General features: G+C 33.6%; 1 protein-coding gene across 2 annotated transcripts; it reads right to left on the bottom strand.

Moving 5' to 3' along the window:
* Nucleotides 1-2,085: 2,085 nt before the first annotated feature.
* LOC123715483 (arylalkylamine N-acetyltransferase 1) lies at nt 2,086-24,242 on the bottom strand. Of its 2 annotated transcripts, none has more exons than XM_045670506.1 (5): nt 24,159-24,242; nt 7,726-7,853; nt 7,085-7,265; nt 4,887-5,092; nt 2,086-2,688 (listed from the first exon to the last, which is right to left on the bottom strand). In XM_045670506.1, exons 1-5 carry the CDS (start codon nt 24,162-24,164, stop codon nt 2,505-2,507), a joined length of 705 nt encoding a protein of 234 aa, XP_045526462.1. In that variant the 5' UTR covers nt 24,165-24,242; the 3' UTR covers nt 2,086-2,504. The 2 variants fall into 2 exon arrangements, with proteins under 2 accessions (XP_045526462.1, XP_045526461.1); XM_045670505.1 differs by lacking the exon at nt 24,159-24,242 and adding an exon at nt 13,327-13,580.
* Between the last annotated feature and the right edge of the window lie 1,129 nt (nt 24,243-25,371).

Here is a 25,371-nt window from a genome sequence, read left to right as displayed (position 1 = left end):
CGACACATTACACATTACAGACAATGACACATATCCATGCGACACAAACATCACATAAACACTACAGGACCTCATAGAGGAATGCCCACGATACGAACATCTCAGGTACACACATTTTAGACATTTAGAAAAACAGAAAATCGCACAATCCTCCCTCATAAACAACAGCATAAAAACTACAAAATCTCTACTAAAAATTGTAACTAAAATTATTGACTCTCTCAAGGAGTACATTAACCCGCAATGCAGGGTGCATAACCTAATTTTGTATAACTTGTATTTTACTTCAATAATTGTAATGACTATGTAACCACATACACATAACAACATTGTTTTATTTAATTATTCTAGTTTATTTTCTTTTATGTTCTTTTATCTTTAAGAAAGTCTGTATTTAATTTAATTGATAAGATGATACCTTAGCATTGTATTAAAAGTATACTCTATATTTTACCTTTTACTCTTTTATAAATAACATAAAATTTTTAACATTATATAATTATTAGTTTTAAGACGCGGACTCTACCGAGGTGGTTGAGGAAAAATCATTGTATCAATTAGCAAAATTAACCCTCAGCCACCACACCCATGTCCCATTCAAACATGTGTACAAATCTAATAAATAAAAAGTTACTGAAAAAATTATTTAGCTTAGCTTCCTTAGCTTCCCTTAGGCCCCGGGGCGTAAGTCGCCGGGGAGGTAGGCCCACTATACAATTAAAAAAAAACCTAACCTAACCTAAATAGATATAAATGCTCATATTTCAGTCAAATATTGACCAATCCACTTGATTCATATATTTTTAGATTTGCTATTTATCTCTCTATCTAGTGGTCTAAAAAATCCTGTGGCTAGTTTTTGAGAAATTGACATAGATACAGACGCGGGAGACGGTTTCTTGCTTTTCAACGGCTAATATTACAGTCAATAATTGAACAATCTTCATGATTTGTATATTTTTAAATTTGTCATTTATCACTCTATGTAGTGGTGTATATTATTCTTTTAATCCATTTCCTAGTTTTGGAGTAAATGCCGTTGATATAGATATAGACGCGGCAGACGGTATCTTCCTCTTCAACGGCTCATATTTCAGTCATTTTTGAAATCTCAATGATATAGTGTTTTCTTACATTGACGACCTCCTTATATATTTAAAGAGAGATATAGCTCGAAATCGATAAGGCTGCCAGTTGCCCTCCTTGTAATTTAATTATGTTCAATTTTTATATTATGTGCAACGAATTGTTTATAAATAAATACTTTCGCACCCCATACCGAAAAATAACAACCGATCAAAGAAGACAATTCGAACAAGCTCTTAATTTACCAACTGAGCGCCTGCTCTACTACTCATCTCCACTTGACTACATAGAACATCTCCAGCATCAACTGGATCAACAAAATAAAGTTGTCAAAGATTCGTCGAAACACATCAAACCAATTTTCTTGGCTCTCTGTCAATTTGTTTGTCAGCATATTGATTTTAATTGCATAATATATATTCTTTACGGAACATTTCCGATGTAAATTCATTAATGGAGATACTCAACGCATTTTATTCGACAATTCTTAAGATACGTCCTCACGATCTACTATGTGGAGTCTCGCCGTTACAGGACGTCGTGCATCTCAGAAGATGAAGCAGAAAACTCCAACCAAAGGTCAGGTGGTAACGCCCAATCTTTATGTATAAAATACCCCTAAGAGGTTTTACATATCCTCTCCACATAATTTTATTTTGTTTTTATTATTAACTTAATTATATTATAACATGAACATGTTAACGAAGTTAAAAAAATATATTAATCTTGTTTTCTTAATTTAATATTAACGTTCTTAATTGTAAGGAGGTAATTAGGTAATTACATTATTTGTTCTAATTGCCCTTCTTCCAAAACTCATTCCGTAAGTATCATAACACCAGATTTTATACCACATAAAACACACAAGAACTTTGCACTCCCTTGTAATATACATACATTACATGTATTAACTCTCGATACATCGCATCATCTTAGTATGTACTTTGTGGTCTTTGAAGAGATTCAGAGTGTACAGGATAGAAATAAAAATTTACCAAATTATGTGTTAGATTTTATTATTTAAATAATACTTGGTATTTACATTTCTTTACGTTTCGTATTATTTTTAACGCAGAACAAAAATATCAATCCCTGACTTCAGAGAGTAAGTTTCCGCGGCGGGCATTTTAACGAAAGACTATTATATAAAACCACAGAAAAATTATAATTAAAATACACTTGCTTAAATTTATTTTACATTAATACTATTAAATAAAATATACATTTTCAAACTAAGAAAGAGTCGGATTGCCGGATCCTTTTCATCGCAATGGTATTTATAATTAATTTAAAATTAGGTTAAAAAACTATTATTTGCACGGCTCTCTACAATAAAGGTACAATAAGGGAAAGGTACAGTAGGAAAAGAAGCAAAAATTCGAATTGCTTACTATTAGATCTTAGGTTTGGAGAAACATTTAGATTTGTTTAAGGTAGACTCTCGCCTCGCTGTGTGGTGGCTCTGGTTGAGGCGCATAAGGAATTTCCGAGTACAAAACACTAAAGGCACTCTTGTAGTTAAGCCTCTCGGCTGCTGCGGCAGAGAAGGCAGAAGTGGTGTCCATACGTAAGGCGCCTACACCTATTTCCTTAGCAATACGTCTGTAACAGTAAAACGAACACTTTATTTTAAATCGTAATACGTTTTCATGTTATTAATTTTTATTGCGCTTTAAATATAAGTAATGCTTGAATCCACTTCAAATCTCTAGTTATTTGGTAATTTATTTAATCAAAGCGCCATCCTTATTAACTTTGGTGAATAAGAATGATGATAGGAATTCATAATTTGAGTTTCTGTCTATGTGCTCATTGAACACTCGCTCATACGATGAAGGAAAAAATCGTAAGGAAACCAGATTGCCTTTGACCGGCAAGAACCGAAAATCGACGGCATCTGATAGGCAAAGTAGTCTGATACCTACCTAAAATTGATACAGAAATCTGATGTCCAGATCTAAAAGGTATTCAATAAAATCATATTATGACGTCAAGAACAATGTTGTTCAAATTTTTATACTTGTTATAGATAATGTATTATTTAAGGACTAATCAAACGTATTAATAATGATACAAAAAATATTATTAAGTCACTGAACCTTAAATAACTCTCCAGTTTTCTAATATTAGTAAAGATTGTATTCCATTTATTTATCATAATAATATTGACCCTCTGTTTTATTAAAATTTGAAAAAGTAACTCGGTTAATTAAATCGATGCAATAGATCCATTATTACCATAAAAATAGATTCATAAACTTGACCCAAAATGGTCGTTAATGAATTAAGTGTCCAGCGGCCATCTGCGCAGCGTACCTTGGCCTAAACTTGACTACGACTCGTGATTGAGATGTAATGACTTCTCGGGTCCTTTTTATGGAAAAAAGCTGGTGAATTTGAATATATTACTGTGTATGGGTGAATAATGTCTCACTACCACGATCACGATGATCAAGGTTTATCATTCCTGAGGATCATTACTGAATTGTTGGGAAGATATAATTCGTATCATAACGATTAACGCTTGCATGCAACAGACTAATAACAAATATTTAATAAGTAATGTTTTTGATCACAGTACAAGCAGAGGCTTAATATCCACATAAAATTGGCAAGTAGTTTTAAATTTGAATATTCGGCTACGGATAACAAGTTTTCCGATAACAAAAGGATGACAGAAACTCAGAAAACGAGTCAGCGAGCAACAATGCATTGTATAATAATGCTAATGGTAATGCTAATACAGCTAGTGGTCGTTCCCGTCACCATAACAACGTACAGCTTCTCATTCGCAGCAATTATCTGGCACGGTAATAAACATGTCATACATAACATTGCATTTTATTTATTCAATAGAAACTGATCTATGACTAAAGACAAATAACAGATTAGCGATATAATATGGCCATAAGGAGTCGAAGTCGCGTCCTTTCAATTTTGTGTCAACCGATAATAAGTATCAATGACGAATCTAGCGTAATGTCGCTGTTATTCTGAAAATGTACAAATCGTAATTCTCACTCGATAGGTTACGGCTACCGCACGACATTAGAACGCAATACGACCAATAATTATTCAACGATTAAGTTTTATTAAAGCCTGTCTCACTTCCCTGAGAACAAAAAAATAAAGGTATCCAGTACTTTATGATAATGTGATTATAATTTATATGGTATTGTTCTGAATACCTGCTGCACATTTTTACATGCACACGTTTATTACGTACTAAGGTTGTAACTGGAAGCCATTTTGTAAAGTAGTTTTTATGAACAGTTATTAGGAATCAGGCCTAGATGTGCGTATGGATCTTTAATATCTATCATATTATTGTCATAATGCTTACAGGTGTTTGGAGAGCTCTCGGATGTTACCCGATAACTATTAAACCATCTTTGTATCAAAATTACAAGTCATATAAACGTATTTCAATTGTGCAGAAACCATCTGAATAAATATTTTTTAAAACAAAGTGCGCTATCGTAGAAGTGAATTATCGGATTATTTTCAATCAATTTAGATTTCAATTGGTCATGCATTTTTTGCATTTAATGTTTTTGAAGGCAATCAGTTTTTTGTCATACAAGTGACTTAGGTAACTTTGTTTAATTATTTCCTAGTCTGTCATTGTTGCTGCGAATAAATTACCCAATGACATTTATCTTATATATGGGTACGATCTTCTGTCATAGCTTAAACTAAACCGTGCAAACAATGCATATTCTGATTAAGACCTATAGATATATATATATAACCACTATTAATTGTATTTTTGTTCAACTAACATTAAGCTAAAAACTCACTCTGATTCCTCACAAAGCACTCTCATGAGACCTCGTCCTCTCCAGTCACTGTGCGTGGATGCTATCCTGATCTCCAGCACTGTGTTGCAGGTAGGAGGTAGCTTTTCCCAAATTGCTGCTTCGCGGTCTAAATAACTCAATAATTTCAAAATCTTCTTGAATTTTGGGTGAGGGCATTCGTCTGATTTGTCAGTGTAGTCGACTTCCTGAAAAAAAACTTGGCTCATAAACCTTAAATAAGATTGGCTTGCCATGATTGCATGGTTGAAGGCTCTAATTGAAAAATTCTCTTAGTGTTGGATACCCCAATTCTCGAGAAAGTATGTTGGCGTTATAACATTGTGCCATGTATTGGTGTAAAGCCTAAGGCTGGGATCGGAGCATCAATGAAAATTTCAATTATGACAGCTAATAATATTTTTTTTAAAGTAATACATAGAGTTTACTTTTTAATATTTTAATAAATCTGATAAAATTTCATGCAGAGGAAAAATTGATGTTGTCGTAAGTGCGAAAAGTCAGAACGGATGTTGAGCTATTACATTCTGAATGTAATGCTTTATTTATTTCTGAATAAAAGGTTATCGGCCAGACAAACAAAAAGGCAAACCTCTAATGTTTGGTGGTAACGATGAAGACAAGCTTAACGGGACGAGGTTAAAAATATTCCCTTCTTCAGTGACACCTTAGTTAACGAAGTAAAGTTGTTCGAAAACTTCTTACAATTGTATGTTGTTACAAGAATCACTTTTAGATCAGGTCGACGTGATTGGAAAATGAAGAAGCTAGGCCTCATGTCGTATTTACAAGCAAAGAGTTGAATGTTTAAACCAATCAACAATGTAACTTATTAAGCGGGTTTCTATATATAAATCTGTTTCACTACTATAAATAGGACCCTTAACACTCAGACTGGTAACAAGCAAAAATACAAGTGAAAGGCGGACCTTAAAGTTTTATGGTTTTATAATGGATTGCGGTTGCCACTACCTTGCACTGGTAGTCGGGTGATACAGGCCTAAGGGGAAACGAACATAAGACTTACGAATTCTGATACTTTAACTCGTAATGTTTTCCATAAAATTTACATTATATATAAATAAATAAAAGGAGGATCAGGAGCAAAAATTTCTTTGATAAACAAAAAGTTTTCTGTCATCGGAAATAGGAATGAACAAACTTTATAAAGGTCTGATGTGATCCCATTTAGCAAATCGCTTCTCGTTTAAAACAGCATCACTTTAACTGTGTACATCATTTGAAGCGATTCCAAATTCTATTTTCTATTTCAAATTATGCGTAAAAGTGCGTCTAACGACAAGATTCAAGATTTCACATAAGGCTTTGCGGGGCATGGTTTAAATGAAAGTGTCACTTTTTATGTATTAATTTATTACATACTATAATAGGATGAGGGTAGGGAGAAAACGAGAGACACGGGCGGTGATTGTCGTGTTTTCGACATAAAGTTTAAGACTTTTAAGACATAATTTGTAAATGGTGTGATGTATAATTTTGAATTATTTAGAAAATAACTGTGTTACTATATATATACCCCTTGTATGTTTTTTCTAATTATTATTTAAGATTTGGTTTGAAATGTTTTCTTCCTTATTAGCTTTGGGAAACGCCCTCAAATTAGATGTTCATTATTGAATGATAAATTAACAAATTTGTTTATGTGGTAAATAATAGGTTTGGTATGATAAACCAAAATCCTCCTGACGTCCACATTTATTTAGTTAAGTTAATTATAAGATTTAGTTTAATATATTTTAGTTTTGTATTTTTCTAGTTTAATTGTTTGAAGTTCCTTTTATAAATATCCTAATATGTGCTAATTTGTTTTATTTAATGTTAAAAACCCATAACAATACCTACATTTATAGTATATTACTGATATTAAATAAATATATCATTTGCATCGGTCACGGCTGATCTGCTCTGCTGTTTCATGTTTTCCGCATGAAACTAATTTATAATTTATATTTCACTTAGCACGTTCAGTTAAAACGCTAGCCATTAACAATTCAATGCGCGAACTTCAATAATCAACACCTGACCGGAAATACATTCTAGATCGTAAAATTACTGAAAGGCATGGTTATACGTGTCGACTCGCACGTGTAACTAACTTTATGGACAAAATCCCCACATTTTTAGTTTTAACTTTGCATTATTATATCGGTGGATCTTACCTCTCTCCTGGCAATGCCATTAATCACCATTCCTACAAAATTGCCCTGGTCATCCACGACAGCAACGGAGACGCCGTCTTGAAGAGTACTGGCTGCGTAATCCTCCAGCTCAAAGCACCGGGACTCCGGGGTTTCCAGGAGGTTAATTGTGAGGTTTAAGGGCTCATCTCGAAAGAAAAATCTGCAATATTTAATTATTAAAGTATTTATTTACAGAAGCTTACAACACTCGACACATACATTGGTAGAAGAAAAATAAAATACCATGTAATTATAATTGACAATAATTACGTCCACTATTTAGAATTTTGAGTGAGTGTTTACTGGGTTTTTGAGAACTATCGCGAGGCAAAGTAGCTAATATCAGTCTAACCTCTCTTTGTTCCCAAACTAATAGAATTTCTCCAAATCCTTACGGCTGATAATATTGTGTGCCTTTATTCATGGTAAGAAATAATATCAGGACTTATTATTCTAGTAGAAGTTTGTCACCACAAGTGTGTTGCGTCCGAACCATTCTTTGTGGTACATATCCTTACAATTAATACCACTAATGCGATGGTTGCGTAATATTAGGGCGGTCTACATCTAGATTTATCTCATTAAATTGTGCTAACTAGGTTCGGTTAATAAATTCTTACTTTCGGAGGAATTCGATAACCGGTTCTTTATCACTGGTGGTGAGCTTTCGAAGACTGTAAGCGGGCTTGGAGATGTTTCGGGGCCGGAGGTTGAGCTCTTTGAGCTGTGACGGCAATTTATCTGCCAACTGAAAAGTAAAACGACATGTTGCTTTGTACTACAAGTTCATAAGCATAAGTATGTGTAGAATTTCTGTGTAGTGATAATATATGCACAGATTAAGTTGAGGGCCAACCTTACATTGAAGTCGACGACAACAATGACGTTCAGATTGACTTACTTGAAAAAAAGAGATAAATCCCTTTAAGCACATACGAATCATCATGGAACCATAGAATGGTCCGATCTAAATAAAACTGAAGGTACGAAGACATTGCGACGATACAACGGGATCACGTCATTCCCTGTAACCTGATATCGGTCAATACTAAGCCGTCGAGTCATGCTTTGGACTCAATTAAATATCGCGGTCTTTATTATACTAATCCTAAGCAGTAATAATTAAGCGATGTCATGCGTAAGTCCCTTGTTTAAAATAAGTAGCTTTGTGCGAAACAAATCATTATCATATAATCGTATAAACACAGGTAAGTACATAATATATTCTGAACTGTCGGGAGCACAAGTACCTAATGTCATTATTTAGATATAATTCCATGTAATTGCTTTGATTGTCAAGTTGTGTCAAGCGTCAGCATTTTATACATAACTTAATAGTTACCAATTTATATTTCCCACGAAACAATAACTACATAATTACTTCTCACAGTGGAGTAGTAAGCTTTTTCAAAGCTTCTAGGAATCATAATAAAATATACTGTCTCTAATAATAAAAATCTGAATGGAATAACATTCTAATCAAGAATAACGAAATGACAAAAGGATATTTGCGTAATAAATATAATTTCGATTAATTTATAGATTATTAATCGTAAAAGGATGTAAAGTGGTGGTGGTGGTGGTGGTGGTACTTAATTATATTAATGATATAATTATTATATTATACATAAATGAAGTAAGTACGATCAAATTCAGCGCTGTGATTGAAATAAACGATTCTATACCTTTTTAGGCTGCGCTAACTATTAATAAAATAAACAAGGTAACAACATAGCAACATACCTACATATACGGTAATTATAGTTGACGTTACCGTTTCTATTAACATAATAATAAGACACGTAAACTACCCATTTATTTTTTCTCAACATGCTATAAGAACCTTCCGGGTACAAGTTCTGTAGTTAATTTGATATTTAAAATCGGGAAGTGCACAAAAACTGTTATGCTCATAAACCCGTTAATTTTTTCTTCGTCGCTTTTTGTCGACGATCGCGCGTCCTTGACCCCGAAATTTTACTCAAACTTTTGTTGTTTCGATTTTTTTTGTTGACATTAATTTCGCTTTTAATATTACGTTTTCATTTACAGGACAGAAGATATTATTGTAGATAAGACCTATAACAGTTCTCGGCTTAAAAAGGCTTCTAAATATTTCACTTCGCTTCTTGAGACGGAAGTCGCGAGACCATATCTCACGATCCCGGTAGCGAGTTCCGGAACTAATCTCGAATCTTATTGATCGTGTATGACCATTAAGACCATATTTTAGTCTTTAAAACTTAAACAATAAGCTTTTAAAAAAATTACATTTAAGTTACATATCGTAACAATTAACGCTTAATTATATAATAATAAAGTTCACTCAACCCTTTGTTATCTTATTTACATATTGTGTTATGATTTATTTAACAGTAATCGGCCCTTTCAATGCGAAAATGTGCAGTGGTTGCAACACTCGTGCGCCTGTCGCACCAAAGTGCGAGACCTCGCTCACGATCATTACCAAGGACTAAGTTCGATGATCGCCTTTCGATTCCGTGCCTTCACTTATTCGTTAAGTACTCAATGTCTACGATTCGTTCTCTAACGATTTCTCTACATTCGTGAGATTTTGATTTTAATTAAATCAACATTGGCTACCAAGGTTAAAATGGTATCTGTAACAATAATAAGCATTTATTTCTATATAATAGCATTTAGGTAATTTTTAAAATATGAATTATTCATGTCTGAGGATATTAAAATATTATTATGAGATCGATTATTTTGTACTTAACAAGAAAATAACAATAATAAAACCGCAATCAATCTGTTTGAAATCATTTACGTTAATATTGAACAATAAATTACGTAACTATTATTGTGTCACCTGTGATTGTGAATCAAGCAGATCACGAAGTGGTTTCTTGGCATAAGGCACAAATTATGAACTCTTAATACAAGTACCTACTAGTAGTGTTTAGAATAATATACCTCGCGGAATATGAGAGTTTACAAGTTGTTCTACTAATTGTTATGTCGAATAAAATGAAGCATAAAGGAAATAGCGGTTTTTTTTTAAAATGCCTCTTCAGCCGACCGCGCGTCGTCTTATATATTAACAAAATAAAAAAATACTAAAACATGGCTTTATTCATCATAAACGTTCACATGAGCCAATCATCTAAATTAACTGACATTTTCAGTTGTTAAGGCAATAAAAATCTGGTAGCTTCGTAAAAAAGACTTACCTCAATACCTTGTGAACGTATTCTTTATACGTGAACAAGACATACAGTGAACGTGCTATCGGGCTGGTTTTATGTGCATATTTTTAGATAAGCGAGTGCGTTAAAATATCAGTAAACTTGTTGCTTTATTAATAAATAAAATGTTGTTGGAATAAATTAAAAATGTTAACAATTACTCGATTAATCTAGGTTGCAGGAGGCAAACGCCAAGACCCAACATTGTCCCAGTCACGGCCGTCTAGTCTCACAGTAACAAATTAATAAAATGATTATCTGGTAAATGAATACAAAGCAACGGTTATTAAAATAAAAATACAATATGTTTATTGTGGCATATAATATACAGGTATCACTTTGTATCGTAGGCAAAGAAAACAGAGGGTGGAGGCCAAGAATAAAAGCCAGCGTATTCAATTCTCGGTGAACTAAATGAATATGGCAAACATGGATAAAAGATACCAGAAAGGAGGGAGATACGGTCCACTCTTTATTTGGATTAAATTACAATACCGAACTGACCGCAGTCCAGTGCGCAAGTGACACATTTCCCTTCCTTCAGGCTTAACAGCACCACAAGGCAGCAAGTGCAAAAGACTAAAAAACAATCACAAGACAGCAACTGCCAGCAAGCAATAACACTTATTTTAAAACAATATTCGAAAATTAATCACATATATTATGAGAACGAAGTTGAAACTTCTTCCATTACACCAGTTTAAGATACATGAATGTTATCAACTTTTAACACCAATCGTGTTTGACATATATTTGCAACAACTTAAGAATATTTTTCTATAAATTGTAGTGACATGACTAACATAATGAATATAATAATTAGTTTTATAGTGTAAAAGTTTCAAATTCTATATTTCCACACATGTGGGCGATAGCACTGTAGCGTAGCACTTCAGCTCAAGCTACGGAAGTGATACTCGTAGCTCTTCACGTTGTATTTAAATTATGTTTATTCGCTCCTGATGCTGTCATTTTATTATAGCTTTAGTAAAACATGCACGTTTCAAAACGTTTTCGGTTATAATGTTAATAATACGATTAAAGATTCAAACTGATAAAAAACTTATGTTTTCGTGTCATATTCGTATTGTTTTACTTAACGGTAACCGTTTATGTTTACCAATGTAAAAGAACGAACGAACGAACGAAAGAACCTTACGTTTCGTATGTGCATTTATAACCAATACACCGTTAATGATGATATTGTGTTTAATCCAAATAATTATAAAATACTCTCCATATTTGCAACCTAGGAAGTTCTTTAACATTAGTTCGAAGAAAGAGCTATCTCCTCGTGCTAGGTATTATGCATTGTGTTCGATAAAGAATCAGCGATGCAGAATCGTGAATCGTGAGCTATCTCGTCGGTTGCTACTTCAATATCTCACGTACAACAATACAGCTTGACCTAGTTGTTATTTTAAGGAACACTTTGTTCTAAGGTGTGTTCATATAATATTTCTCGGATATCTGTTTCGTGTCCGACATCGTACCATAGCTTATTAATGAATCGGCAGATAACTGCCACACGTTTAGACTCATGAGTGAGTAATTGCACTTTTATTACACAAAACATAAAACACGGGAAAAAGGTCATACCTATAATTATTATCTTAGTAAAAAGAACCTGTACTGTCTCGGCTCGTATAAAATCGCATTGACCTAAGTATAGCCGTGTCCTTTAGGTCTTATCATGGCCTTATGCCATATGAATACAAAATCCGGCGTTTTCCTACTAAAACAGCGAAGTAGTACAAATTCATCGGAACAATTTTAGCGTCAGTCGCCCATGAACAGGAATTAAGGCCATGTGAGTTATATGTTTATATTGGTTTTATTTAATTTAAGTCCGCTGTACATCGGTGACCTGATAGTAATTTAATTGATTGACATGTTTTATTATTCACGACATACGACTTTTGATTGATTTTGAAGCATTTGCATTACTTTAATTATTTAATTTATTTTATATGTAAATTAAAGAAATAAGCAAACTAATAAATAGTCATAAATAAGAGAAAGGATGTCTTCCATTCCATTATCATAGAGTGCAGATAGATGTGGTTCAGTACGAACACATGAAGTGATTAGATTAAAAGTGCACTCGTGCCAATATGCGCAAATAGAAAGTTACAACGATAAATGCACGCTTATTTATATAATTTACTGCGTAATGTATTTGAGGGCAAGGTTTAGACTGTTATTTACTTCCCAGACAAATGATAGCGGTATTTGGGTTACAGAGATTATAGAATTAATAATTCTGTTTTAAAATCTAGAGTAGAACAAGGGTACTTTGTATTTGTTTTGTAAAATTGGTTTTAAATTCAACTATGAAAATTCTCTTTCGGTCAAGCGGTAAGCTGCAAGAGGAGCATTCGTATGCAGAAAGAAATACATTATAGAAAAATAAAAGATTAACCACTCGACATGCTAAACACAATTTTAAATATATACATCGCTTTAACGTTACATTTACTTAATAACTTCGTAGATTTGTAGTCTAGCAATAAATTTTTAACAATTATTAATTATTTTAAAATACTTCTGAACTAACATAAATTATTTGTTTGTTTATATTATATTTCTTTATTATTGGATGTATGCTGTATTGTTTAAACCTTGGCTATTAAAATATACTTGTTTTATTAGTAATTTTGCATAAAAGGAACTATAAGTAATCCACTTAAATTAAATTTAAAAATCTATATCTAATAATCTAATAAATAAATAATAACTGTAATTTTTTTATTTATAAGAACAGCGGGTATCATTTTTGTTTAGATCTAAAGTTGCATACCTTATCAATTGCGATATGTTTTTAAAATTGCCGTTTTCCTGCATTTTATTTCGTAAATAGCAACTTCCTTCACGGTAATTAGTGTATTAGGAAATAACACAATGTCTTAATAAAAATATAGGTTTGGAAATTGGCTCCGTACTACGTTTTGCAATATGTTTTGCAAATGTACGTTTATATTTAATACGTATTTATACGCTTTAAACGCTTACCGTATACTTTTCGATAATCCGTTCATTGTCATGTTCGAAATGCCCTTTTTCTTGCAAGTCCACAATGTTTCTGGCACTCGTAACGGCCATTTTCAACTTCACTATTCACGCGTAAACTTCAATTTCAGAATCGTTCCCTGGACGGGTCGCGGCGAGTTTTGCAATTGGAATGGTTGCGAAATCGCGCTTCTTTTATATAAAGCTGCTGCAGCACTCCACGCGCCCCTCGCCTAGTCCTTTCATATCCGCCCGAATGAGCTGTTGCTTCACACTGGACTGCAACTCCAACTCTAAACAACTTTTATCTTATTGAAAGTTTCAAATGTAAATAAATTTGTCATAAAATAAATAATTACCATTATATTGTAATAAATCGTTTAATATGTTAACTATATCCCAATAACAAGATATAAATTCAAATTGCTTTATAGATAATTTTTAAATTTATCATTAACACAAGGCACTTCTAATTTAAATGTAAAATATTAATTTTGAGGCCAACGCGTTATTTGGTACAAACAATTAGCATAAATGCGTTATGCAGGCATTATATTGAGCAAAGCGCATTCTAATGACATAATGAAATATATTTACGAAAAAATATACGGTGTTCCAAACAGACAATGACATTGTTCGTTCTGTCAAGTAAGTTTATATGTTTATGTCCCTTTTGTCAGACTACCTGAATAATATTAAACATTTCGGCTTTATTATTTTTGCTTTGATTAAAGTTATCAGTTCGTTGTTATTGTGGATGTACGTACTAAGAGCTTAAAACCTTTATGGTATAAAATATGTTGCATATATTTCATTTTAATACGTAATTTAACTCTTAAATGCATTTGGCTTAGTAACATGAATTACTATTGACCTCTCAAAGCCTTCAATAGACTTGCATTGGTCGCCATTACGAGTACAATATTCAGTTTTCATTATCTGTTGCACCACCAAGACACGTGGAACCCGCCACTCCCCAAACTGGGAGAATCAGATTGAAATTCAATGTTTTTATTTGGTTGGAGGTGGTGGAGGAGAACACTAAAAAACCACGACTGCTGCAAACTATAAAAAAAAACAAAACGAGTTTGCGTTTAGTTTGTATTTCAACATTTCTATTCTGTAAATTTCTAGTCTGTGCATGAAAACTGCACAAATTCAACTCAGAATGCATTTTTAGATATCTAACGAAATCGATATGACTAATTATTTTTGATTTTAAAATGTCCAAAAAGTCTTACTTATTAAGGAGAACTTGGCCATTAAACATTGCAGGTCAAAAACAACCTTAAAGCACTGAGGTCACCGGGAGACTTAAAATATAACTCTTTTATTATAAAATCCTTGAAATTACTGAGAAGGACCTTATTTTAACGATTCTTTATTCATTAAATCATATTTTTCTAAAAGTGTATCTTTGAAAATGCATTACGATGATCATAGACGAAACGGACGCTACTCATTGTAAACTAATTAGTTTCGTATCGAAATCCTAATTAGAATAACAAACGAGGCATTGAAACGAGATCATTGACGTTTCACTGCAAGTGGTTTATTGTATTTACACTCATCCCTCAGACTTGTATTGCATTGTTCGTACAAAATAACCAAATTGCCACGATTTAACAAGCCTTTTTGTAATTGACAACATTCTCGTAATGTATACATTACAGTTTTCCATTATTTGAATATGAATTGCTTTCAGTAACAATTAATTTATATTATAACATTACAAGCTGGTTCCCGCAGTTTCGTTCTTGTGTTCGTTGGAGGCCCGTGCTCGTCATAATATATGCGCAGTTTTTTCACCAATATTTTGTTGCAGTATCCGCATGTATGATTAATATCAAAAGGTTACGAGAAAGACATACATACGCTGTGCAAATGTAGAAGAACATTTCAAGGGAACAATTGAATGACGATGTCTGCATGACTTTAACAATATACGTATAGAGTACGCAACGAAAGTAACGTAGTAGGTACTCTACTCTATACAACTCTATGAGAACATTTAAAACATTTCCTATTGATGCGCGTTGCATTTCTTATAATTTAAGTATATTACTTGGTGTAATTACACAAGTCTACCAAAAAAACGTACAAAATGGTCTTTATAATGAAAATTTTCCGAATGGAATAATAAGAAATATAAACTTTAGGTAGATTATATTCGTTCGTACCATAATACGACCATACCTTACCTACCTACCTTACCACTATACTCTAGTTGGTTTAGAAGTCAATATTAAATAAATAGCATATTTTGAACGTTATTCGTGATTGAAACACTTGGTCAGTGTCTTGTGAATCATTTTCACAGAAGCCTTTAAATTATTACTTATTTTCCCTTGGACGACTCTTCAGACAAGGCTAAGCGTTTCCATATAAAGTATTAGTGTGCCATCTAAATGTAAATTTATTCTTTTATTTGTCAGAATCCGTGGAAGTTATACTTTACTACTTCTATAGTACTGAATATTAATAGAAAATGCTTTGGACCTGGAGGAAAAGTGACCACAGGGTTCAATTACTCTCGTACACTTTCACAATACGCCAAAGAAGAATACCTAAACGTTCCGAGTTTTAATACTTGAGAATAAACTTTAGGTATTGGTTATGTTACTGACCAGTACCCTTTAACAATCTCGTGCATTCCATGTTATTCCATCCATGTTTAAAAATAACCGACAAGGTAAGCTAAAAATACCTCCGGCCTTGCTTTTTGAAATCAATTTGTTTACATATATTTCCTGGACTCGTGCTAAATCCGCTTTCACTATTAATTAACAAAATGAAAAACTGCCCTCGTGTATATAAATTATTGAAATAATTCTTTAAATTCAACGCAATACACGTGCCACGAAACTACTGCGTCTATCATGGCTAGCCTGTCGTTAGTAATTAGTAGTACAAAGCCTATAAAGTAAATTTCATGTCAATAAGTATCATAATTGGTCCAATAGAGAATGAAACGAACATGAAATGTTACAATTAGAGCAGAAGAGTCGTTACAATACTTTAAGACAGGTAATAAATAAAATATAAATTCATGATGAGCAATTGACGCTCGCGGTCCGCTGCCTGGGTCTATGTTGGTGTCACGTGGACGCAGATCGTCATCACAATACGACGTCTAATATTATCTACTATGCAGCTTCTACTTTCTGTAATAATGTTCGATTACAATGAGTAAACTCAAAAAGATTTCATAGAGTAAATGTCGTTGTCCTTAGCTAGAATTGGCTTTAGAACGTCTAAATAGGTGTCCAGGTTAGCCTCAGCTGCCTAATACAACCGACTTATTAATTATTTGATTTCCTAGGTCACTGGCGATTACTCAAATTCAAATATAATATTTATATACGAAATATTTAATAATGTTCATTATGCATATTATTCATAATGTATTTAGATTGCCAGATATACAAAAAATGCTTGTGTAATTAGTCTGATTTTATTTAATTTTTTGTTTTGAATCGAAATATATTTGTTTTGCCGAGCGAGTTTTCTGAATCGCCTACATTTAACAAAGACCTCATGACGGCGTTTATTCAAATGCTTTGAACCAAGGAAATCTAACATTTTTAAACAGATGACAAATACAAAAATGGTCTATTTTTTTGGTTTGTTTGTAACGATAACGTATATAACAAAATCTATACTTACTTATATGTATATACATAGGTTTGATGCCAGCAAAGGTCATATTCTAAATAATACTGTCCTTTAACGAAAAAGATAACAAAGTAAGCAACACATAATACAACAGTACAATGTATTAGGCCGGGAGATAGTGACACAAAATAGTTTGTCATTTGTACCAGTGTGGCGGTTCTTCGGAGGTCTTATTGGAAGTATGGCATAACACTGCCGCCTCTTATCTTTTATGGACTATCGGAAAATACTAGAATTTTTGTGGAACAAATCGTTTGAAAGTCGTAATTAATCCGACGAGTTCAACTAACGCCCACGCGCTTCGACCGCCGTAGCAGCGCTCTGCCCATAATTTTTTTTTCATTTCGTAATAAGACTGTAGAACCGCCATACTCGTACAAATGACCAACTATTTTGTGTCACTATCTCCCGGCCTATATGTTATGTATGTCTGTCTATTAGTATTGCTAAAATAGATACAGTAATATTTTTTATCAAATTACACAGGACCTATTGAGAGATATCGTTTTTTTCAAGGTTTAAAAGGAAATTCGATCGACTAACTTCTGAAATAAAACCGTTCAAAAGCATCAATTACTTTATTCTTTGTTAACACAGTAAAGGTTAATTAACATTTCCTAGTGCTAATTACAGTTTCGACAACGTAATATGTTAAAAACTTTTTTATCTTATCTTTAACAAATAGCTTGCAGCAAATACGCGAACCTTGAATACAATTTAATAACATTAATCGTGGCAAATCTAACCTTTTAGCGGCTTTCCATAAGTATATTTTATCATTGTAATTTAAACTACAAGATAATTTTGATACTAATAAGTAAGGTTATATACAAAAGTCAAATAATAAGTTTTAGCTCGTTATTGTATTCGTGAAGTTAACTCGCGTCGCTAAGTCGAAGTCTCGTTTAGAGTAAAGAAATTACATAACATAAACAGCGGACGTCGCTATTTTAGTTTTTTGCAAATTTTAATTAACCTTTTTTTTTTGAGATTTGTAACCTGTAAGTTTCATAAATTCATGTCCGTCTAAAGCCGAAGCGCTCAGCAGGCCCAGATGGCATACCAGCATATATTATGAGGGACTGCCGATCTATACTGGCTGAGACCCTTACCTATTTGTTCAATCTATGCCTAGACCACGGTTACTTTCCAGATTGCTGGAAAATCACAAGAGTGATTCCTATACCCAAGAGCGATAGAAAAGACTCTGTGGAAGCATATAGACCGGTGGCTATATTATTGATTTGTGCTTCGACGGGCAACAACGTTCACTAATTAAAGCCATCTCGAGTTTGTACAACGCTCTGGTTAGAAGTATGTTGGAGTGTAACTCGTCTGTTTGGGCTCAGCAAGAAGCTAAATACTGCCTTATGTTGGAGCGCATACAGAATAAATTTACACAATACCTCTATAAAAGACTATATGGCTTCTATCCCTATTATCCTTTAATGTACCCAACATTATTTGTCTTAGGGGTAGTGGGGTACAATTAATTACTGTACAATACTCCAAGAACTGGGTTTCTTGGTACCTATGGGATATGTGAGACCGCGAAGGCCAAGAACCAGGCTGTTGCACAGATCCCCGTTATCCAAGACGTTGCACTTTCTGAATGCTGCTTCCGACACTATCGACATATTTATATGTTCGCAGTGGAAATGCACAGTAGCGATATTGTGTATATTATGTGTTTCATATTATATACGTATTTTATTATATTTTAATTATTTAATGTTTCTCGACATTATCGTATTGGCATAGTCTGTACGGATAATGTATGTATTTCTGTAATAAATAAATATTTTAATAATACCTCATATAAATGACTGGAAGTTATATATCGAGCCGTAGACCTTTGTGCTATTTTTCGATTCACGAAATTATTTCCTCTATAGCAAATTAAAAATAACAGGTTTTTGATAAATGAATAATCAGTGGCATTACGCCAAAAGTGAAAGATTATAAGCAATTAATTTTACGAATTATTTTTACAAAAAAAAATTTTCACAGAAAGATTCTTAAGCTCGGGGCCGATTACGTAGATACCAGTGTCCAATATTGCATTTATTAATTAATTATCAAATAATGCAAAGTGGTTAGACCTGACGTTAGAACGAGCGCCACATTTTTTTTAAACACAGGCTCTAAACGAACAGTTTAATTATGCAAAACCACTGACGTTAATCTGTTTAATAAATACAACAGAAGGTTAGATTATTAAGAGGTTAATGAGTACATATCTAAACGTAAGTGGCATAATTACATGCTTTATGACAACCTGTCATCGACAGATTATTCGATATGACTGTAACATTCTAATATACGGTTATATTTAATATCGACTAGCAAAACATATGTTTACGGAAAATTATTTATTCAGATTAATCGGGCACATTTAAATGTAAGTTCAAACAGAACTGTGAATTGTATACTTAGGACATAATAATAGAAGTTTTAAAATCGTTCCGAGATTTTTAATATTATGCTATAACCTTAGTTATGTGCTAAGGTTTTGACAGTTTTATTCGCAAAGTGTCTCAGTAGACATTCTGTGTAAAATATATTAATATATATCATAGAATGTGATCATTCTTAGGAAATGTGTATGTCAACAACCTCAAGAATTCGTCAGGCTAGAGAGGAACATGTGCATGAGCAATAGATGTGCTTTTGATTTCAATATTATGGAAGACCCGTTAATACATTCCTGAAATTTAGTCTGCATTTAGAATAAACATTCGGCATTGAACGATACTTGTAACCCTAACCATTTATTTTTACTCATAACAAGCAAATACAATAAAAATCTTTGTTTCTCTTATAACTTTTGAGTAAATTAGTACTAATCTTTGCAAAAATAATTTTAACATAAAAACTAAGTTTCTTATTTGCAAGAGAAGTTAAAAAAGTATAATTTGTTGTTGTTGTGTTATGCATATATTTTAATTACAGTATATTTATGTAGTTTATTTTTAGTGACATTTAATAATATAACTGTACATTTATAAATAAAACTGATAAACTTTAATTGTTTCCTTAAATACACGACGTAAATGATATTTAACCTGTTGTTTTATAAAGCAGCCTTAATTCTATAAATATGTTTGTATGAATATAAAACATACAATCTTCATCAAACGCGTAACTTCAATAGTAACCTCACGAGGTTGGTTGGTCTGAGGGATCTCCAAATATTGTAAAATATTTCTAATTTTTAATTGTACTACAAGCAAATCATATTATATACAAAGATAATCAAGTTATAATACAAACGGATGTTAATTTAATATGCAACTAATAATGTAATATTGTATGAAGTAATTGTGATTATGCAAATAATTGTCTCAATCGAATCACGTGGAATGCCACGCTTGCTTCAAGAATCATTGAATACGATAAATTCATTAAGTTTTGCCCTACAAAGCCTGAGATTTATGACAAAACAAGCTTTCAATGATCAATACTCGAAACGTTTGATTACTTCAACCTACCTTTATTAAAGAAATCAATGTTTCGGCACGAGTAAGTACTTATTGCTATTTTTAATATTTACGTTCTCACCTAACCTTCAACATTTTGTGAACCGATTTTAATAACTTTCTGTTTATGATTTCATGAAGGCGGACTATGATTGACTTGATTTACTACGATTTACGTCCACATGGGCCGATTATATAATTAATTTAGTCCAGTTTCGCGGTCATTTGGAAGGGAAGGCTAAATTAGCCTCCAAAAAGCTTGGTGTGCTCAGCATGGCGAGACGGTTCTTCACTCTGGGCTTCCGCTCGCAACTCTACAAACCGCAAATTCGGCCCCACATGGAATACTATTCTCACCTCTGGGCAGGAGCTCCCCAGTACCAGCTCCTTCCACTTGACCGTATTCAACGAAGAGCGGTTCGAATCGTCGACGACCAATCACTTTCCGTGCGGCTTGATCCCTCTGCATCTTCTACCGCATTTACCATGGGGAGTGTTCAGAAGAGTTGTTCGGTCTAATACCCGCAGCTGAGTTTCATTATCGGACGTCAAGGCAAAATACAAAATACCATCCGTATCACCTCAACGTCCGTCGTTCCACAACTGAGCGTTTTCTAAGGCAGTTTTTGCCGCGCACCACCACTATGTGGAACCAGCTGCCCACTGAAGTATTTCCGAATCAATTCGACTTAGGGTCCCTCAAGAAACGAGCGTACCAATTCTTGAAAGGCCGGCAACGCACTTGCGAGCCTTCTGGCAATGTGAGTGTCCATGGGCGGCGGTATCGCTTCACATCAGATGAGCCTCTTGCCCGTTTTCCTGACCCGATGGGATCCTGCCTTGACCTAGAGATTCAAAAACTCTTGTTATTCAACTTCCTTCATCCACATCCTGGCGTATGAGATTAATGAATGGGGTAGAAAACCATGTAACACAGTTGTTAATAGAGAACTACAATTTTGTGATTAGTCGCGTAAATTTTTAACACGTAAAATGGTTTGATCCGTATACCGTATACTGATCCGTCCACAAATCTCCGATACTTTAACTTTCAATGACGTAATAGGAGTATAGCTTGAAGTTAATTACTTTTCTTTATGTAGGCCATGTTACACTAATCTGATTTACCCATACAATAGACAAAAAATAACAGAACTAAGGGGCGACGCACGAGGATAAAACAGAGGGTATCAATACATTGCTTTTCTGAATTATCCAATCCTATTCAAGTCATTTTTCCGCCATTGAGAATCTCCATTTTTATATAATAAATGCAAAGCCACTTATTCGTGAACACTCTCTCTCTCTCTCTTAACCTGGAGAATGTGGGTTCAAACTCTGATTCTTTATACAAAAAATATAATACTTACTCATATGGTGATGGAAAATCTTCTCCTATCTGCTTCATATATATAACGCAAACTCAGACATATTATCTGACTGCCATGCTATTTTCATATATATCTTTTTAGTACCTACACAAAGTTTATACATTTATAAAAAAAAGATATCATTACAAGCAGCTTTTTTATTAAGCTTATATTAAGATCAAACTTAGTTTTATATAATTTGTTTACCAGTCAATATACCTAGTCCAGTCATAATTACTGTTACAAATGAAATGAAATTAACATAATATACGTGTTCTAAATTCAAAATAATTAAGAAGTTGAAAAAAAGGTTTTATGTAACAGTATTTGTGGCCAGACTAGTTACTTGCTAATAACTAAATGCAATAACTAATAATAATTAAATATAGTTAATTATTTTGTCTTCATTCGGCAGCAAGTTATTTCTGTTACCTGACATGTTCTCAGATGTGTGGTTTCTCCAAGATGTTTATCATTAAATAAATATTAACGCATTCTTCGAGAACCTCGTTTACAACTTAGGAATACCCGCATTTAATGAACGGTATAAAACTGCAGCCACTTCTAGTGAAAACCCACGCTGATCCGGCTGCTGTCAATATACGGATGTATTGTAGGTAGATGTAGCTATCGGAACTTGAATGGGGAAATCCAAGAGAAAAGGGTAGTTCATAAATTGATTAGTTTTACGCAAGTCTATAAGTTAAGAAGCTTCCACAGCGGAGCAGATTGCGAGTGAAGTCGCGGCGTCCACTGCTCATGAAGCCACGTCATAAGTGAAGGTAACGTAGAGTTTGTTTATGTATAAACCCGAACAGTTGACGTAATTAAACTTTTTTATTTTTAACGCGACTCTCGAATAGTTCACGACAAAATAAGGTTTACCCTTGACATTTGCTAACTTCCCCTTTTAATAAACATATTAAAAATGGTTGACTGTAAGCCGATATTTTAAAGTGAAGAATCTAATGCTTTTTAAGAAGGCACTCAGTGCCGGCTAGAATAGATTGATGCGAATCACCTCTGAGTCCACGAGAGCAGGAAAATAAGACGTCAGCAATGTACCTAGTAGGTGCGACACATGGGCAGTTCTAGAAAAATGAATAGGATTCATTTTAATTGGTACTTTACGACACCTTCCTGAATGGCAATGTCCGCTTCCGCAATAAGCTAACATTAAAAGCCTTGAACGCTGAGCCTTATCGAATTTGAGGTGTCACCGAGCAATGCAAATGCAAGCAAAGCAAGCTAGCCTTATCCCGCCTACAATCCTAGACAGTGAAAGGTGCATAAGAACATTCCATTGTACATTTAATAACGACCTCTGTAGTGCACTTAAAGCCTAGTCTTGTTTTATTGTAAAGCGACATGACACCTTTTAAAACTAGAACGTGTTAAAGCCAAAAAGCTTAGTTAATATGTAGTTGTATCTTATCTATAGAACGTAAACAAAATAATTAAAAGCTGTTAAATATTTTGTTTCTACAACGCTCACTTGTCCAATAGGCTAACTGACCTATTCCCATTAGGTTAGAGTCAAAAATCATTTATTCATATACGTAACACAATGTACACTTATGAACGTCAAAAATTAAAGAAATATACATTAAATGCTTCTCATTTAACATTTACTGCCAGTTCTCAAATCAAGAGCGTAGAACGGAAGATAAGAACTGGCAATAAACTCTCCGCCACTCTTTTTAATCGCCAAGATTTTTTTGTTTTACACAACGTTTGTAAGGAGCTGCAACCATTACACTATGTTCCACGTGACATCTTAAGTAATAAATAATAATTAAATAAAATAAAAACAAAGATTTGTCTCAGGTTGACAAAGATCCTCTATCATTAGGCATAGTGAAACAGGAGCACGCACTTACATTCTCGTGGTAACGACACGCAAATACATAGTCAAAAAAACTAACACACGAATAAGAACTGGCATATACGAATTCAAGTACGAGCAGTCCACACCACCACCACAAGAAGCACCCGTTCACGAGTATGACGCATGGCCAGCCATCGGCCCCCTCGCCATATTTTAGGGAGAGAGACAACCCGACGCGTAACTATTTGCGCTTATTTAAACTTTATCTATCCCAAATCCATTATGCAAAAGTGATTTTCAAAATAATTCAAAAATACGAGATTTTATACGATACCATTTAATTATTTTTCCACTTTTTAGTGGCGCTTAAAAAAACGTTACGAAACTTGGCTTGCAGATTACTTTAAAAACATAAGCTTCGCTCTCTAACAATGCAAAACAACCATTAAAAAAAATTATATCCTATACTAACTAACTACTTACCCCCATAATCTGTAAGTAGGTTTAATTTTGCTTTATCAAATAATCAAAAGATCACTGAGCTATATGCCCGTACTGAAATTGGACTATAAGTGATAGCAGGATGAAAGGGAGACGAGGATATTTCGCAGTCTATCATTATTTTATTAGTTCAGTGATGTTAGCACTCGAGTAATGTTCGCAAATAAGAATCCATTTGAGGACTTTGATATGAATACACATTAAAAATCATTGGCAATGTGTATGCGAATATTTAAATATATGTATCTACAACTTTTGGTGAAGATTTATATTTTTTAAATTTATTTAGGCATGTTATGAGCATGTAATTGTTACCGAAATTAGCTAGAGTCCCTACGAAATAATTGCAGGCAACTTTTACACAATGTCTATATTTGATTATCTTCACTACGAGTTTACTATCTGCCTGGGCCTTGGCTTAAGCCCGGTTACTTACGGTTTTTATTATTTTACTCCTGTAATGGTAGGGCTCAGGTATGATCTACTACTGGGGTTCCACAGGTGGCGGATAGTGGAATGACCGTAAGATATTGCGATTACACAAACAAACTATGGTTCTTAATCCCCGGCAGACCTTACGGGGCGAAGAATCTTCAGGAATCTACGAAGATAGCCACTTGGAACGTCCGCATATTATACGAAAATGGATAATATTTTACACGAAATAAATAGATTGGATTGGATTATACTCGGTATAAGTGACTTAAGATGGTATGGAAATGGGACTTGAACATCTGGTGATGCTACAACATACTACTCTGGTATCGATTAATCAAATCAAATGAATTACTTAAAAAAAGTAAAGAAATAGCAGTAAATCAGCTAAAACATATCCTGGTGCAGAAATAGGTTCTGACCACAATCCAGTCGTGGCGATTATCTCCGAAAAATTTAAGCAAGTTTGCCGTCATCCTCAATCCAGAAAAATAGGTCTTCACAAATTGAGATTGAACAATTGAATCTGAAAATGCCATAGAAGAGACCGCTAAGGAAGAATGGACCCACTGCTTTTCTCAGTGGTTCCATCGAAGCGACGATCTGTAGAGAGGAACGGAGATTACTTCGAAAAACAATAAAAATATTGGCAACTTTCCATATTAAGCTATTTTTCATTTTCTAAAAATTGTCGGTGTTACCTAGGTATTCGTATCGAGATTCAGAAAGGTATGCGTGCATCTTACGTAACATCATGAGA

Source organism: Pieris brassicae, chromosome 10 (genome assembly GCF_905147105.1).
Source record: "Pieris brassicae chromosome 10, ilPieBrab1.1, whole genome shotgun sequence".
NCBI classification, from domain to species: domain Eukaryota; kingdom Metazoa; phylum Arthropoda; class Insecta; order Lepidoptera; family Pieridae; genus Pieris; species Pieris brassicae.
The sequence above is the reverse complement of the archived record's forward strand: the minus strand, read 5'-3'. Positions and strand labels throughout refer to the sequence as shown.